We start from the raw sequence: 17,402 nt of genomic DNA on the forward strand, positions 1-17,402 counted from the left end.
TGTTTGTTGCTAGTCTGAGCCAGGGATCCAGTCCAAATAGTGCAGCTACTGGTCAGTGCTTCTGCTAAAGTTAAAAGAAAGCTAAACAGAAGGACACATACTGTTTTGGTATTAAGTTCAATTATTTTTTCAATGTGAGGACAGCTGAAGAAACCAGAATTTGAAATGAAAGGCAAATGAAATGGAAACATGAGCTTTGCATTCACCTAATGGAAAGTGTCCCTGCCCATGGCAGGAGGGTTGGAACTTGATGATATTTCAGGTCCCTTCCAACCCAAACCATTCTGTGATTCTGAGTTTTACAAATTATTTTACAGAAGAAGAACTCTAATCAGAACTATACGATTGTGGCAAAGTGTAAGCAGAAAAAAAAAGAGGCTCCAAACTACCATTACTTAGTCTTGTTTGTCTAGTTCAGGTGATATTATCTGTCCTGCAGTTTTTTTCTTCTAAAGGACATGGCAAACTGCCTGTTAAGATTCTTGGAAATGTTTGTAATCCACTGTTTGATGTCAGTTTTGTTTCAGTTATCACCATGAGGGACTTACATTCTGTTTGGTTTTGAGTATAAAAACTTATTCAGGTGGATAGTTCCGTTTTGAACAACTGGAGCCACAGCTTGAGTCGTCTTAAAAAGGGTATGTCAGCAGAAGAACCCTGGCCAGTCTGCCTCTTACACATGAACTTAAAGATATTGTAATTGGAGTCCTGAGAACTGAAGAATTCAAAATTGCAGTTGAGGCTTTGTACTTTTCCTACAATTCATGAAGGTTGTTCACCATCAGGGTCATTATTAATTCAGTTTTTCAGGGGGCAACAGTAGAGGAACAGAAAGGGATATCCTAGGTAACATTTATATAGGAATTATATAAATATCTTGTAGAGAACAATTTAAACTGTATAAATTAATTTTCACATATCTAACATTTCTTGACATGACAATGAAAGCATTTAGTGCGGTGCCTAAAATAGCATTAAAACAGCAGCCAGCAGGCCATATGTTCTGAAATATTAGAAAGTCTGCTACCTTGCCCCTCTCCAAGAGTCCACAGTTCATCATCATCAAAATGGGAGTCTCCTCCGATTCCTGGCCCCGGTGCAAAGGCATGAGCCAGGAGACCATCTTTGCCATCAAATGGATAGCCATCACCATGTTCTGCAGGAGGAAGCAGGCAAAAAATGACCTCAGCTGTGTCAGAGTCTATATATGAATGATAATCATCATCCCACCCAAGACAGCACCAGAATAGTCTAATAAATTTATTGGTGTGGGTTGTGCTGGCAAGACTGAACCAAGAGGGAAGAAGCAAGTTCTTACAAGGAACATTAAGTGTCAGTACTGCAGCATGTTATTTTGTATCTTACAAGTATTACGGAAAGGAATCAAAGAGAGTGAAGAATAGTGAAATATTGTCCATTAGATGTATGGCAGCAATACACACTGCTGTTTCTTAATGAGACAGGTAGGCAGCTGTAAAATAAACATTATAGATGAGGGGTATTTTCAGATAATTTGTATTGGTCTCTAATAGAGATATTTGGAAAGTAAAGGCAGATTTCTTTTGCAGGCTACTCTTTTTCTGCTGCACCTCAGACTGCTGTGATTTCTGTGCAGGATACTAACTAAGCTGGAAAGCAAATCAGCTAAGCGTTTCAGCAGTGGTGGTTTGGAAAGCTAGCTTTGAGTCCTGTGAATGAGCCTGTTCCTCCTCCACATCAACCACTCCAAGACTCTGGCAGCTCTCAGGGCAGCAGCAGGTTAAGTAGTGCCCCTGTTATTACACTGTAGACTTTTCTTGGAAGAACATCGCATGCGGGTAAGGCAGGCTGGCAAGGGCATAACTCTAGTATTCATAGTTTTCCCACCACACTGACCTGTGCATCAGAGCTGGCTGCCAGCATTTACAGTTGCATCATTTCAGGCCTTTTGGTCTGAGTCTTGCCATTTAAAAGAAGCCTTAAATACACAGGCCTGATTCTTTGCTCTGTTACACTGATTTCATCCTGGTGATACTCTCTTAATACTGGTTCAGTTGACTAATATCAGTAGTCTAGTGTGTCAGTTGCGAAGGACAACATTCTGACATATATTAAATGCTCTACTCCCATTTATTTCCAAGAAGATTCTTGCTTAAGAGAAAGCTTAAAAATGAAAAAACCCTGTGGACATCTCACTTCCTGTGAATCTGACATGCAATAAAGTGATAAGAATGAATGAATGTGGAGAAGCTCTTCTGAGATGACTGGAACTAAACCCAGCAGAAACACTTCTGCTCTTGTAAGACTTCTGTTTTTGCAAACCAGGCCAGCCTGGATGAGGATCTGAAGTTTTGAGCTCTGTACAGAATCTCTGAAGCTTTTGAGGTCAACTCATCAGTAGCTAAATCACAGAAAACCAGCTGTAAATAGAAGCCTTTACAAAGAGCTTATTCTTTGAAGTGTTCACTTCCAAAGTTCACCCCCACGTGACTGGCTGCACAAGTATCTTCATTAGTATTAAAAATTCCATGTCTGTGCATAAGAAGTTAAAATGCCCCAGGTTTGAAAAGCTGCAAACCTTCTTCCAGGGGAAAACAAAATTAATTGAGAAGTCATGTACAACAAAACGAATCAAATCACCTACCATCAGCTGGACTAAAACCATGATTCAGCTTATGATCCATATTTTTTAAGTTCCTCAGGACCAAAGAAGACATTAAAAGCCTGTATTCTGGTGTGCTAAAGAACTGAGGCTAGCTAAAGGGTCAAAATTGGAAGGCACAAATCCAGTTTTAAGCTCCAGTATGTTAGGACCTCCACCATTATCACTGGAAAACTGAGTATGTAGCTATAAGCAGTACAATGGCATTCCATTCTTTTCCATGGCAGGAAGCCAGCTCACATCATCTGGAGATTTGTAGCAGTATTTCCGAGTTCTATATCTGATTTATAAATTTAAAAATAAAATGTTGCCCTTAGCCATTCTCTTTTGGAAAGATAAATATAGTATAAGCATATTGAATAAATACGTCTCTCTCTTCCTCTCTGTCTCTTGTATAAGAAAGAAAAAAAATCTTAGTGAAATTAGATCTTAGCCTGAATAAGCCAAGTGCAAACTAGGACAAGGCTTGCCAGAAAGTCTCACAGGTACTATTTATTGAGGGTAGATCATTCCAGTACTTAGGATTAATCAAAGGAACAAAACCAAAAACATATGTAAAAATAGAAAAATATACCCCATCGGCCAAAATTAATCATTATGTCTGCTTCTCCATCGTTTATTCGGTTAAATCTCAGTGGTGTGACATCACTCCAGACTTGAAAGGCTCGAGCAAAGGCATCATCTACTGTCTCAGGATCCAAATCTGGGGTATAGCCTATAATCCTTAGAGGCAAAAGAAAGAGTTAAATAACACATAAACCCCCTCCCAGTATTTGTTGATTACTGACCAAAATGCTGAGTAAGCTCAGTAGTGAAACTGTTAAGAGGTCATACTGCTGCATGGGAGATGTGTGTTTAGATGTGGTGCTTAATATTTATTTTCCTTTGGAACTGGTGCAGTAGGATAAAAATTATTCAGCAAGGGACTGTAAGGCCTACATGGCAGTGGGCCCTGCACAAAATATCCAAGGCTTTGCATCAGTGCTGAGGTGCTGGCAAGTCATACTGTCACCTTGGACATGAACATACAAGGACATCTTGATATGTAAGATTTACTTGCCAGAAAAAGAGCTCAATAATGTTGTGAAAGTTTCAAGTGTGGATTGTTTTGCTCTTTATTACTAACCAGCCCTTCTTCCTCACCCTTATAGTTATCTGTATATCCCTGTTTCATCTGGGATGAAAGCTGTTACTGTTTCATCCCAGCTGAATGCTAATACTTTCCCGGTGTGTTGGTTACATTGGCAACAGTATATGTGGAGAAATAGTAAGTAAAGCATGTAAGATAGAGCCATAGGCCCAACATGGGAAAAGGGCAAACTCTTAAGTGCATTGCCTTCTGCTTCTTCGTAGGTTTTCATTGGACTTCTTAGTACCTTATATTATAACCTCCATGTAAAAGAAGTTTCCAATTGGCTGCTGTGCATAGTGAGGGAAACTACTGTGTGCCTAAGCAGAATGAGGAAGAACCAGAGGGTGCACATCAGCAAACAGGGGCTGTGAAAGCTGCCATGGCTTTTCAGTATTTATTAGTCTGGTCACAGCATGACGGATGCTTTGAGCCCTAACTTGTGAGGGAGCAGCAGGTCAAGCAGATAAGACAGATCTGCTGTTTTGTTCTCATTGGTGCAGAAAGTTTGTTCCTGGACTACCTAGGATAACAAGAGGATAACAGTTGTTATTACTGACTTAAGTGAGAGCTATATTGGTCCCTAACTCTTCAGAGTAAGAGTAAGAACTTAAAACGTGCCAAACCCTATTGCAATAGGTTTGCTTTAAATCATGTCTGTATTTATGCAAAATATGATTCTTTAATTTTAAAATTTATTTTATGACCTTCATTTTTATGACTGCTGAATACAGAGGAGTTAGTCCTCCTGCATGGCCTCTGCAGTTTATAAGTGCCTCCTGCTGAGCCTGTGGGCAAGTGAGATACTGCTACTGCAGTTCTTTTTGGATGCTAGCAGCAAAACAAAGAATAAAACCAACATCTCTTTAGTCCCAACTAGAACAATGAAGTTGATCTTTAGATGATTATTGCTGAAATTTTACAATGTGAAGTTTCAGAGGTGTTTGCTAAAGCATCTGGTAGTTATCCGAACACAGAGATATCCTAACTCAAGAAATCCTGTCTAGCCCTCTGAGCAGCTATTCCACTTCCTAGTGTCTGGTCTGATGGCTTCTTGCAAGTGCCATAGTTATAGGTGAGGAAAACCCAAAACCATCAGTCAGTACCTGTATGTTATATGATTCTTCTCCCATTTTGGCTTTCTTGGAAAGAAGTTGTAATTGGCTACATCAGGGTTACCACAGCGAGGTTTCTTCATTGTCTCAATAGTATTTTGATCCAGATCTCCTGTTTCAGGCAGCCCAAAAAATTTCTGCATTTTCTTCAAAGTGTCTTTAAGGACAAACAAGTTGCAATTGTCTTTTGGACACCCATAGTATTTATTCAGGTATTGCTTGGGAAAAAAGTACAGAACAAAGACTTTAAAAATCATAAAAGAAATAATTAATCATTGCAAATAAATACTGTAATTCCATGTTAGTTTTCCATTTGTAATTTGCATTTTTTCTTTTCAAAATTACTATTGTTAGTAACTGAGGGACCAGCAGAATCTCCTTAATTGACACAACCCAACCTTGATCACACAACATTGCTAATTAAGCAGTCATTTCTACTATTAGCTATCAGCTTTACTTAATGAATTGCCTTATTAGTAAGTAGAGCATAGAGCTTTAATGTAGAACTACAAAGTAAAAATGGGTTTCTCTTTCTGGGTTTCTTTATGATGTATAAATCTTCTTATAGTTTTAGATTTTGTGCATTTTTTTTTGTATTTTTGTGTATATTCTTGGAAGGCTCTGGAATACTGAGAAACTTGTCAAGGTATCAAAGCAACCACACAAGTGAGACCACATAAATTGCAAAGAAAAAAATCCACCATTGTTTAGTCAGACTGCACACAGGTATTTGAATCCTCTGTGTGTTTGCTTTTGAGTCAAACATAGCAAAGACCTGAGGAAGAAGGTTGTTGGTAACAATTCAATTGCCTGGACATTGCTGCCAATCAACACCTGCATACTTAAAACTCCATCGAACGCTCCAGCAAATTGTGGCCAAGCTGATCTTTGTGATACAGCCATTGTGGTGATTAGAAAATTCTCAGAAAACAGAGGTCATAAATGCCAAACAGGCAGCACAAATTCCAGCCCTCTTTAACAGAAACCTTGAAAAAAAAAAAAGAAAGAAAGTACTACTTGTTGCTTGCTGTGTTTTTATGGGTTTCCCATTCCTGAATCATAGCTGTCCTTCCTCCAGGGTAGACCACCAGCCCTGAAAGCACCTTTGCCTGCTGTGACTCCTCAGGCAATTGTTACAGGCTGGCTTTCTTCTGAGCCCTGTCAAGGGATTTATATAAACCTCCTTACACTACAAGTAGTTAGTATTTCATTTATAGTAAGCTGTTAAGAATAATGGTCTACTGCTTCAAAACAAAATGTAACCACGGAAGTGTGGCTGCACAAAGTTCTTGTGCAAGGATGTGTTCCTAAGGATCTAATTAATTGACTGAAGGTCACCAAGGAGACGGGGAATAAGACTGCTACATCAGCAAAATATAGCACAGGACATTTGATGACTGCAGTTGGTCAAGCCTGGATTTCACCACCCTTTTCATTAAGTCCTGGCATACCTCATCTGCCTTGCATTGGAAATGGTTCAGAGCTTGCTCAGAAGGATTGAATCAAGATGTTACACTATTTACTTCAGAGGATCTTCCATCCATCTACTGACTAAGCACAGACTACACCTAGTTTTTTTATGATTTTTATAACTTTTGATGTGGCATTTCTGCAGTGGACTGGCACTGGCAAATAACAGACACAGAATTGTTTCACCTTCCCTACAAATAAGCTTCTGTCTACTCTGTTACTAGGGCCTGGTGGAAATAATGTGAAATGCATTAAGAATGTAATCAGACAAGCCAGTCTGGATGTCCTGTTCTTATCCCAATTTCTACTGAAATGTAGTTTGATAGATAAAGCTTCTATGTGCATCTCCCAGTGAGCTACCATGATATAATATAGGCTGTACATCAGAACTGAAGTTTAGTGAAGAAGCATGATGCTGCTGTTGCCATTTTAGGTTTGGGAGTAAGATACACAACCAAAAATATAAAATAAGGCATGGTAAAGAATCTTACTTGGTAAGATTCTAAATAAAAGCTACCCCCTCTCATTTTTTCCTAAAATGGAGTTTTTACAGAAAATGAGAAATGAACATAACCAGCTGTTCTATGAGAAGAGAATCCTGAAGAAAATGTAGTGTCTGTGTAAACCACATCTTGGCCTAGGCTGCGCAATTCAGTTTCCCCAGAGTCAGCAGGGAGCTGTGGTGATCTGGAATTCTGATCCAACCCATTAATGAAACAGGGTCCAGCTGCAACACAGCAATTTGTGTTCTGATGCTGAGTGTTGGGGCTGTTCTGATGGAGAGTGTGAGGGAAAGGCAGCCAATCAGCATTACACTGGAATACTACAAGGAAGACAAAGAAGAGCTGCAGTTTTAAACCAGCTTGTAGTTTTCTTTTGAGTACACATAATATATAGGTTGTTCAAAAGAAGCAGAGATGAGGGGAGATGTGGATTGCTGTTATTGAATAAAAGCCTTCCCATATCTAAGAAAACAGATTATTTAAGAGTGGTTAAACTACTTTTCAGCATATGGGACCCCATTTTCCTCTCCCACATGCACTGGCCTCCCACCCCCTGGCTGCTGTGCTCCTAAGGCAAAAACTTGGGTGAATTTGTTAAAGGCAGAGGAGTGCCCTTTTGGGTTCCGTTTCTCTGTGTTTTTCCAACCTTTCCCCCACAGCTCCCATCTGGATATTCTCTCTCTACCCTCCCCCAGACCTTCTTTAACCTGGCAAGCTTTCCCAAGATGCACACCGATTTCCAAAGAAAAGTGATCAATTTTCAAACCTCTATGTCGTGAAATAAGAACAGTTTAGCTCAATCTTCCTTAAAACAGACTTACTGCTGAAGAAGAGAAATGTCTGTAATTTACATGCTAAAATAAGGATAATCCATCTCAATCTCCCTTTAAATGGACTTCTCCACAATGTCATTTTTGTGAAGGTCCACAGAGCTAACTAAGGTTAGAATAAAATGTTGTAGTTATAGCTATGATTTGCTAATGTCATAGAAATCCAAACTTTTTTTTTTTTTGCAGATTGAATTTGGAAAAAAATATTTCTTTAAGCCTCTGATGTGATTTTTTCTTTTGTCAAAGTCAGAACTAGTCACAATGGCTCCTGAGCCTCCAGCCAAGCCTTCAAGTGCAATTGTCCCTCAAAGCTATGTTTGTTCAGCCCATGGTAAACAATCTGGAAAATAAACTGCCAAGAGCTGCAATACATGTGTTAAATGAGTCTCCACAGCCCTCACTTCTGCTTAACTTAAGTAAAATATTAGATGGCTTTTAATTCCCCTTCTTCCCTTTTGCTGTTTCAATCTTCCAATTATAATTACGGTGATTTCGTGAAATCATTTTTATGTTCAGTCTTAAGGAACAAGAAGAAAAAAGACACTTTCTTTGCCGACTTTAAGCAATTTAAGAGAGGAAACATTACTTGGCACTAGTTTTAACTTCTGAAAGCTGATACCTTTGCTAGCTAGCTAGCACTTCCAGAGACTCTGGGGAGAGAGTGCTAAAGTCGTTCCTTTTCCTCAGCTGAAACAAGAAAGAAACATCTGCTTATGAAACAACAATAGAAATCTGAAGCAAAGATGAAACCAACACTTACCACGGCTAGTTCTTTGTCTGTTTTGGGAGTGCTGTCTCCAGGAAACTTAATAATTGGTGATGGTGCAGCTAAAGTTTTGTTAAAAAGATACGCTTGGATTAATAGTACTTTAAAAAGGAAGCCACAGACACTGTGAGTCTTCATTCTGCCTAAACTTGTGCTCTTCTGTTTGGAAAAAAGCTTTTCCCCTCCCGCTTGTCCCTTCCTTTAGCTGCACAGTACACCAGTGGCTTATCCGCACATCTTAACTCTCTGCAGTTTTCTCTTTTGCTTGCTCTAGCGATTCCCTTGTATGTTTAAAACATCCAGATGCACAGTCTCAAGCTACCACAAGAGGAAGTCTGAAAAGTAGTGGAAACATGAGAAAAGGGCAGTCACCAGATGTGATTGCCGTGATTTTAAGGTAGCAACAGGCAGATACTTATTACTGCTGAAAGAGGCCACCTTTTCTCCTCATTTGCATATGTGAAAGTGTTTAGTTACACCAGGGAGCAGAAAAAGGCAAGCTATGATCTTGAAGGTGAAGTGTCCAACATATATTTTAAATTAAAAATAAATAAATAAATTTATAAACATTATTTTCCCGGCTAAGTATTGTTTTTGTGCCACAGACATAATAATCTGCTTTAAGCATATGTGGTTGCATTCCTGCACAGTGCCTTGCAGTAGACATTTTGATGAGGGATTTTGAGGCAGAGCCTGTGCAGCCCAGGGAGGCTTCTTGTCCCGCTGTTGCTCAGGCTGCACAAACTGTAGGTCTGTGTACATAGCGTTCACCAGTACTTGGTGCCAGCGTCTCCCTCCCTGCTCTGTGCAGAGCTCTGAATAAGGTTCTTGTGGCTTGTTTGGGTCCAGAACCAGCTTGAGGCTTTCCCACCAACAGGCAGCATGTATCACCTTTATACATGATGAGAGATACAGGGTGGGAGATAATCGGGCAGATTCAGCAACAGAAATTATCCTCAGTGATTGACGTAATGAGAATTGTACAAAAATCAGGGTTTCCTCATGTTGGGATTTGGTCTGCTGATGCAGCTGCATTACTCTGAAATTTTGATGTAAACACAGCCATTGTCATGGACAATCTTTTATTGTGTCATTTATAGTATTCCCAGCTTTGAGATGTTTTTGCAAGTGGAATATTTTTGTAGCTGGATATCCCTAATCTAGGCACTTGGCTCATTACTTTTTAAGACAGGAGGCTGGCAATTCTGCATGAATGCAAACTGTGTTCTGGCCAGCCGAGTGTCTACAGTTTATAATAAACATGAGTCCAGCCATCCCTGTTTCTCTGAGCTGTATGTCATGTAAAGGTTGTCACAGTCTTTCACTGAATATTAAAAGAAAGTTTTTCAGATATGACTCTTGTGGTAATGAATAGGAAATACTTTGCTGGTGTTTGGTATTCGTATTATTTTGACATTTAGTTGTAAATAGTGAATATTGACAGGTTTTTGATTTATGCTAATATCAAGCTATTTCACTAACTGCACCCCACCACCCTTGAACTGACTAGTGTCATGGAAAGGGAAGGATTTCAAAGGGTGTGCTGAGTGATTTAGGGAGGAAGCATTAGCAGGAGGTTTTGCTGCCCATACAGTTCCACTGGCAACCCAGCATGGCAGCTGCATGCATGGCCACTGGGTGAATCAGCCATGGTAAGCAGCACTTAATGCTTAACAGAGAAAGAGGAGTTACAGGGACTTTGTACATGAATGGAGCTTTCTTTATAAGATTTGTATTCATGCCGTCTTATCCTTTCCTGATTCCAATGGCACTTAAGTTACAGTGAACAACTTTCCCCAATTGGTTTGGCTTTGAAATGACATCTTTTTTAGCTTTTCCTCATCAGCAAAAATCCTCAGTTATTTCTAAGACTTGCCTTGATAAACAGCAGTTCTGAAAATGTGATCCATATTTTTCACAGCCCTACACTTGATTGTGGGAAGTGACTCTCCTGCTATGTTTGTGGTGGTGGCTTATATTTGTGTCTGGCTGTGTGAAACTGTAAGAGAAGAAAGGCTAAGAAAGCCATCAGTAGATGTGCCAAGTTACTTTTAGCTTCTCCTTTATTAAGCAAGTGAAAATATTATACGTTTTGTTGCAATATTCTGCATTTATCTCTTTGCTCTCCATTAGGTCAAGAGCTGCTGTAACTCTTAAAGCATAAGAACTGTGTCATTTTCATAAGAATTTAAATGTAATTTATGATGGCTTAGTAGCTTTCATTTAGCAGGGTACTGCAGTGAAACCGTTTAAAGCCAAATGTGTCCTGGCACATTCCTGTTGCACTCATAAGCCTCACTGAAATCTAATGAATGCTCAGTTCTCATTGTGTCCTAATGAATACTGAAATGGATGAGGGAAATTCCGGACTCTGATGTCTGTGCAGTTTGAAAGTCTCCTATAGTTTGTTACCTATCTTTGCTGGCAGTGAGTAGATTGAGGTCACCTAAAGACATTTCCTCAAAGAAAACAGCAAAACAACAGAAATCATACAGACCTGCAGTAGGCCGTTGTTTCTTACCTTTGATTGCAGGTTTGCTGGTAAACTTCAGTTAGTGAGCAGTTAAACAAATTATGTTCAATTAGAAAACATAATACATAATGGAATATTGGATTTATGGGTTCTGGCTGAACCAGTCTATTGAGTTTCTGACCATTCAGTGGAAGGTGTTCTCTTGCATTAGCATGGGAGATCAGCAGCAGTTTATCAGATCCTGGCTGAGGTGCCCTCTTTCAGATAAGCCAAGCAAAATAAACTCTGGTGACACTTTGTGAGAGTGGAAGTCCTATCGTATTACAACGAATTATACTATCGTATTACTGTTTTCTGTTCTCGTACTAGATAAGCTAAAATAAGGGAGACTCTGAAACATTTGAACTGATGAGTTTTGACATTGATGGTTTAACTGCTATTAAGTTTTAGTGCATAAACATTTCTTGACATTCCATACTTCGGAGAGGCAATCTCTAAATTAATTAGTGACTTCTAAATAAGTTAATTCAAGTTAAAAATTAAGGAAAGAAACAATACAAAACAAAGAGAAAGGGAAAGAAGAGCCCCTGGGAAGGGAACTCTATGGAACAGCTGAAGCTGTAGCCTAAATCTTCTTTCTCTTACCTTAATAGTCACTCTATAAAATATTTTGTCTCTGTACATAGATGTTACCTCTGGATTAGCTACGGGAAATTAGCACAGTTATAATTGCAATGATAGTCTTTTTGCATTTGTGGAAAATATTCAGTTCAATGTTAGGTAGAACTTTTATTTTAGATAAAACATTTATTTGATATACATTCATTTATCTCTCCTGAGTCATAAAAATCTCCTCTCTAGTTACTGTGTGTGTTTCAGGTTAGAACCACTCCATAGTGAAAACTTTAAACCATCTACTTTGAGTAAGATGCCAGATTTGCTTTTTAAATGCCTACTTTCATACATTAGTAGGAACTGTATGGCAGAAACCACACAGTCTGAGATGGCAAATGCCTCTTTTAGGGACATACTTCAGTAATAACAGTAAAAAAGAAATCATGATGTCTTTTGAGCTGTAAGCTACATATCTCAGTAAATCTGACTGTGATAAGGGACACATTCATGTGTATTAACATGCTGTTTTTAGCAAAGGCTTTTTCTATTTCAGAAAATTATTTTTGAAATTATTCAGAAGCACTCAGCAGTTCAGGATTAGACTTCAGATGGTGCCCTGGGTCACTTGCTGTCAGAGTTGTCAACCCTTCAGAAATGCACTGTAGCAATTCCTACTATCACTAATTTCAGGGTTTTATCAAAAGCTGATGACTTCCTAGTGGTTCCAGAGGAACATGTTGGGCCACACAAGAATGATGGATTTATTGTAGTGGGGTTTCATGTTTTAAATTGAAACCTGTTGCTAGGCTGAAGAAATAAATAATCAGCAGGACAATTAAGACCTCAAGCAAGCAGCTGATCCTCTGGTTACTGAGTCAGCTGACTGTAACTGAGTACAGTGGCATGTGTGTCCCCAAGTAAACTATTGTGGAATATGTATGTAACCTCTTCTTGTACTTGTTGCTTCTAGGTTCTGTGCTGTCAGTTGACGGCTTCTAGCTTAGGAAGCAAAACAAAAGCTTGGTTAAGGTAGAGGAACCTGCGTTGATTTTAGCAGTGTTCATGAAAAACAAATAACCAATTAAAATTATCAGAGATAATTATATAAAGGGGGAGTGTCACGAGGATGGAGCCAGGCTCTTCTCAGTGGCAAACAATGAAAGGACAAGGGGTAATGGATATAAATTGGAGCACAAGAGGTTCCACTTAAACCTGAGAAGAAACTTCTTCTCAGTGAGGGTGACGGAACACTGGAACAGGCTGCCCAGGGAGGTTGTGGAATCTCCTGCTTTGGAGACATTCAAAACCCACCTGGACACGTTCCTGTGTAACATTATCTAGGTGTTCCTGCTCCGGCAGGGGGATTGGACTAGATGATCTTTTGAGGTCCCTTCCAATCTCTAACATACTGTGATACTGTGATAATGTGGTATTTTTAGAATGTTTCATGCAGAACCTCTAAGCAACTGGAAAACCTGAAGCTCAGATGATGGAGAAGCTTGACTGGGCATCACCTGGCAACTCATTCTCCTTCAGACGGATCCTGTTTTGTCATTTCTCCTGGATCATCATTTCAGTGCCATCTTTCTTCTTGTATGGGGAAGAGAAGTTTCTAAATACCAGGAAACCAAAGGGCTTGTAAAAGAAAGCATGTGACTGGACTAAGCTAGAGGAGGAATTTTGATGCATTCTGCCACGTCTGACTTGTAGGGCACTGTGGCAGAGGGCAGCAGGGCTACCAGTGTGAAGCCAGGCTTAAGCCCCACTGAACCTCAGGTGTATATGACTCATTTACCTACTCACTGCTTGCTCTTAGTGGTACCTCTGAGGCAGATGGACCATCTATACAAGTAGTAGTATTAATATACTAAGGGACTGCATTCTGTCTGATGTTTGGCACTTACAAGATACCCGTGTCTGTATAAGCTCTGAGTTCTTGTCACACAGTGCCTATAACAGAAATAGTGGATATCTGCTGCAGCTGACTGCTGGAGACACGTGTCTCTGTAGGAACATACAAAGACACAATATTAGCATTTTTTCTGTTTTAATAAAGCTGTCTCCAGGAAGCAGTGATTAGTCACAGCAATCCCTATTTGACTTTAAAAGGATTAATAACTTCAGTGAGAACTCATGTATACTGCAGGCAAGTGAGCTCATCAAAGACATGTACATTGAAGGCTTGCTCCTACGAGAGCATGAGCCTTAAACATCCACATCATTTGTTACCTCGAAATGCTCTCTGCCTGCTCTGTGTCTGGCTAACTCCAGTGATCTAATTCACCATATCTGACCACCACATGAGGGAGTCTTTAAACTGTTGCAAATCAGTGTGTGTGTGTGTGCACAGAGGGGTGAGAGCAGGACAACATACAAAGAGTCAACAGTTGGTACCAGATGTGATTTTTCAGCATTTAAGGTAGTAATTATATTTTTGCCTTTTTCAATCACCCCTTCTGTTTTGGGAAGTTAGGTCCTAAGGATGTGAAGTTCTCTTGACACATGGATTTCATTTGTTAGCTTGCAACTGAATTAGAAATGAATTTTAAGTAAATCTGCTGCTCTCAACAAAGCATTTTCCATTGCATTTGATCATTATGCTTCTGCTTAAACCAGAAATTCCTGCTTGTGCCCTCAGCTGGTGTTAACTCCATTGCAAAGCTTCTGTTGGGTGAATTAGTTCAGCAGAAATATGCTGAACTACTCTGGTCAAAACACACTGCCAAGTTTACATGTGTCTCCAGGGGAACTACTTTGTGCATTCTTAACTCTGATAGATGGTCCAGAGAAGGTTTAAAATGCAGACTTCTTTGATAAATTTATCTCTTGTTCCTACATGTTTTCCCAATAATATTACGTGCTTTAACTATTTGATTTCAAGTATCTAGTAGGATAAAGTGACATCTGATGAGTCCTTGTATCCTGAATTTGGAGTGCTCCAAGTACTTATTGCTGTTAAGCTTTCTACTAGATAGTTAGTTCAAAAATCATGAAGCCTTGTGAATTCAGCTAGAAATTCATTTCAAACACTTCTGCGTGCTGTTGATCATTGCCTGCTTGCCACCCCTGAATTTCATACAGAAAAAAAAATGTATTTTAGATATGCCCATTTGTAGTAAGTGGCATATGCCTGACCTGTTAATTATTAAGGTCACTAATTGAAATGTGACTTCAGTGAAAATCATGCCAGTAAAATGGAAAGTATAGTGCTTTCACTAAAAATGACATAGTTTAATAATGTGAGGGATGTGAATGGGGAAATATTCCTAAATTTCCATAAATGGAGCACACTATAAGGCAATTCCTTATGATGAAACTATGAAAAGACCCAGAGAAATAGTTTCTCTACAAGAACAATTAATAATAGAGATCACAAATTAGACTAGTGTGGAATATAGTGAAAGTGGATATTGATAATGTTATTTAGAATGAGTCCAAGAAACTCCTTTCTAGCTTAAAGGACTGAATGTAAAGAAAATCAGGTTTGTCTATGGTGAAGATGTTGAGGAAAGAAAAGCTTGAGTGAGGAGGTGGTTCTGACTTCTCATGGGCCTTGTGCCGGCAGAGCTGGCTGCCCAGACCACCTGTATGTTAGAGAGAGAAAGCAAAGTTCAAGCTGCTCCTCAGCAGTGAGGTGACAAAAAGGTGGTGACAAAAAGGTGTTAGGGTCAAGTTTTCGACTGCAAAAGTAAGAAGAAGCCTTTATTTTGGGAAGGAGTCAAGCTGATTTTGAGTAAGGATATTTTAGTTTTGTGTTACCAGCATTCTCTGATGCCAGTGTGTCTGTGAAGGGTACAGGAAAACTGAGTTGTGTCCAAAGTAACCCTGGGCACTCTGCTTAAAACATAAATGGCATCAATTTGTATTAATTCAAATAAAAGCATCATGACTAGTAGTATCTGATTGTATATTTCTCCTTTTTCTCCTTTTCTGTTGTTGATTCTTTCCCTTATTTTCCAGCATCCAGTTCCACAGTGATTTATTTACAAATGAGGTTGTCCCCATTAGAATTTGCTCAGTTGCTTGCAGTGTATGAAAACCACCTAGCTATTTTGTGTTTCTTTGCATTTCTCTTTATGAAGTGCCTAAAGAAAAAACAAAGTGGGGCTACTTGCACAGAAAGGGAGGGACATCTGGGCAATGGCTTCTCTATTTAAAAAGGAATGGGATCTTGTGGATATGATGTGCAGAACTAATTTGCCTTTAAAAGAAACTCTGCAGCACTGGTGGCTCAGCAGAAGAATGAAGTGTGGATGCTGCTGTATTTGCTTCGTAAGCTCAGCATGATCATTAGCACTGACGACAGGTCCTGCCATCCATGGTCATGTTGGCTTGTGTTATATTTTGTCGGTGAGCTTTCTGTTCTTAAGGAGGCACCTTGAAGTGAAAGATGTAAGAATAATGGGATCTAGCTCTTAGCTAGTAGGGTAGCCACTACTACACAGTAAGAGCTAAGTTGATATGATTGCATGGTCAGCACCTAAGCCTTACAGTACAGAGCTATGGAGTTTCTACTTTCAAATTTCAGAAGCAGACCTTAAGGAGTTCCTCACCAAGTAACCCATTTCTCAGGTTCTGGGAAGACGCGCTTTAGTTACAACCGCACCAAACTAAAGCTGACTACTCCCCACCATTGTCCTGCTTGCATTCATGGAAGATCTCTTACACAATAATAGGTAAAGTGCAACCCTGAACTTGTCAGAATAATAGTTCTGCTTGCTTTGCTGCTGCTTCTGTGCAGTTGCTGGTTGATAGGCCCTGTACACCTCACTTGTCATTACAGTCTTAGTATTCAGACACTGAGGGGCCTTAATTAATGACTTTGAAGATCTGGTCTTTTATAATTCATGACAGAACTTTAATTAAAATTAAATATATGGCAGTTGAACTAGCAAAGGATTTAAAATACACAATCTTTGATGGAGACAGTGATTCCCTCTGACCATTGGTGCCATACGCTGAATGCAAATTTTGCTTCATCACAGCAGATTCAGAGAACAGAATGGGCTTTTTTTGAAACAGAGGTCCCTGTTGTTACAGACTCTGGAAAAAAGGTAAGGCCAAGGGGCCTACAGTCATTTGATTCCCCCTCCTACCCTCTTTTTCTTTCTAACATCCTTATGTATTTTAAATGTCTTTATTGGTAGGAAAAAAAGGACACACATTTGTATGATGCTTATATACGCATTTATTCTTTGTAGAGAAGGTGTATTAACATGTTGTGTATGGATCAGGTACTCACTCTAGGACTCTTGGCAAGGCAGTAGGAGAATTCTTACCTTGTGTAAGGGGAAACTGAGCCAGTGCTTTCAGTCAGACAACACAGAGGAGAAATTCATGTACTTTTTAAGATTTCAGCTGGGTGCACTCATCAATTACATCGCTTTCTGGCCTACATTATGATAACTGGACTTAAGCAAATATGTAGCAGAATATATTGCTGTAGATTAAATGTGTTGTGACTGGGACCATGGTTTGCTTATGACAGTTGAATTTGTTTCAGTTTATTTGGTCTTGATTCACCTGAATTTCTCATCACATATGTTTTTTATCTAGGGGACTTGTATGGCTATCCTGTTACTGCAGTGACTTCCATGAAGTTCTTTGAATGGTTCTTCTTCATAATCTTGCTGTTTATGTTGCCTTCTCAGGGTAAAGATTTAGAGGATGTTTGCATCTCTGATTTTACAGTTGTGGGTTGTATCTTAAGTTTTGTCATCTGTTCTGGTCTATTAAGGGATAGATTTTCCTTTCTGTGGCATTAGTTGATTGTCTGGGGTTGCTAAGTTTCCCTATCCTGTGTATAGAGGCCAATCTGTGATATTTCCATCAGAAACAAACCCAACCAACAAGAATAACT

At 39.3% G+C, this 17,402-nt stretch overlaps 1 protein-coding gene across 1 annotated transcript in view; it reads right to left on the reverse strand.

Annotated features, from left to right (window-relative positions):
* The window catches only part of MMP2 (matrix metallopeptidase 2), a 36,043-nt gene extending 27,256 nt beyond the window's left edge, over positions 1-8,787 (reverse strand). Inside the window, exons 1-4 of the mRNA XM_061344123.1 lie at positions 8,449-8,787; positions 4,877-5,103; positions 3,216-3,364; positions 1,028-1,156 (exon numbers count right to left, since the gene is read on the reverse strand). Coding sequence (XP_061200107.1) covers positions 1,028-1,156; positions 3,216-3,364; positions 4,877-5,103; positions 8,449-8,592 — 649 coding nt within the window. The 5' untranslated portion in view covers positions 8,593-8,787. The remainder of the gene's footprint in view (positions 1-1,027; positions 1,157-3,215; positions 3,365-4,876; positions 5,104-8,448) is intronic.
* Positions 8,788-17,402: the final 8,615 nt, after the last annotated feature.

The sequence above is a fragment of the Neopsephotus bourkii genome, unplaced genomic scaffold (assembly GCF_033783945.1).
Source record: "Neopsephotus bourkii isolate Nb327-2 ecotype Australia unplaced genomic scaffold, CSIRO-AGI_Nbou_v1 NB_1863, whole genome shotgun sequence".
NCBI lineage: Eukaryota > Metazoa > Chordata > Aves > Psittaciformes > Psittacidae > Neopsephotus > Neopsephotus bourkii.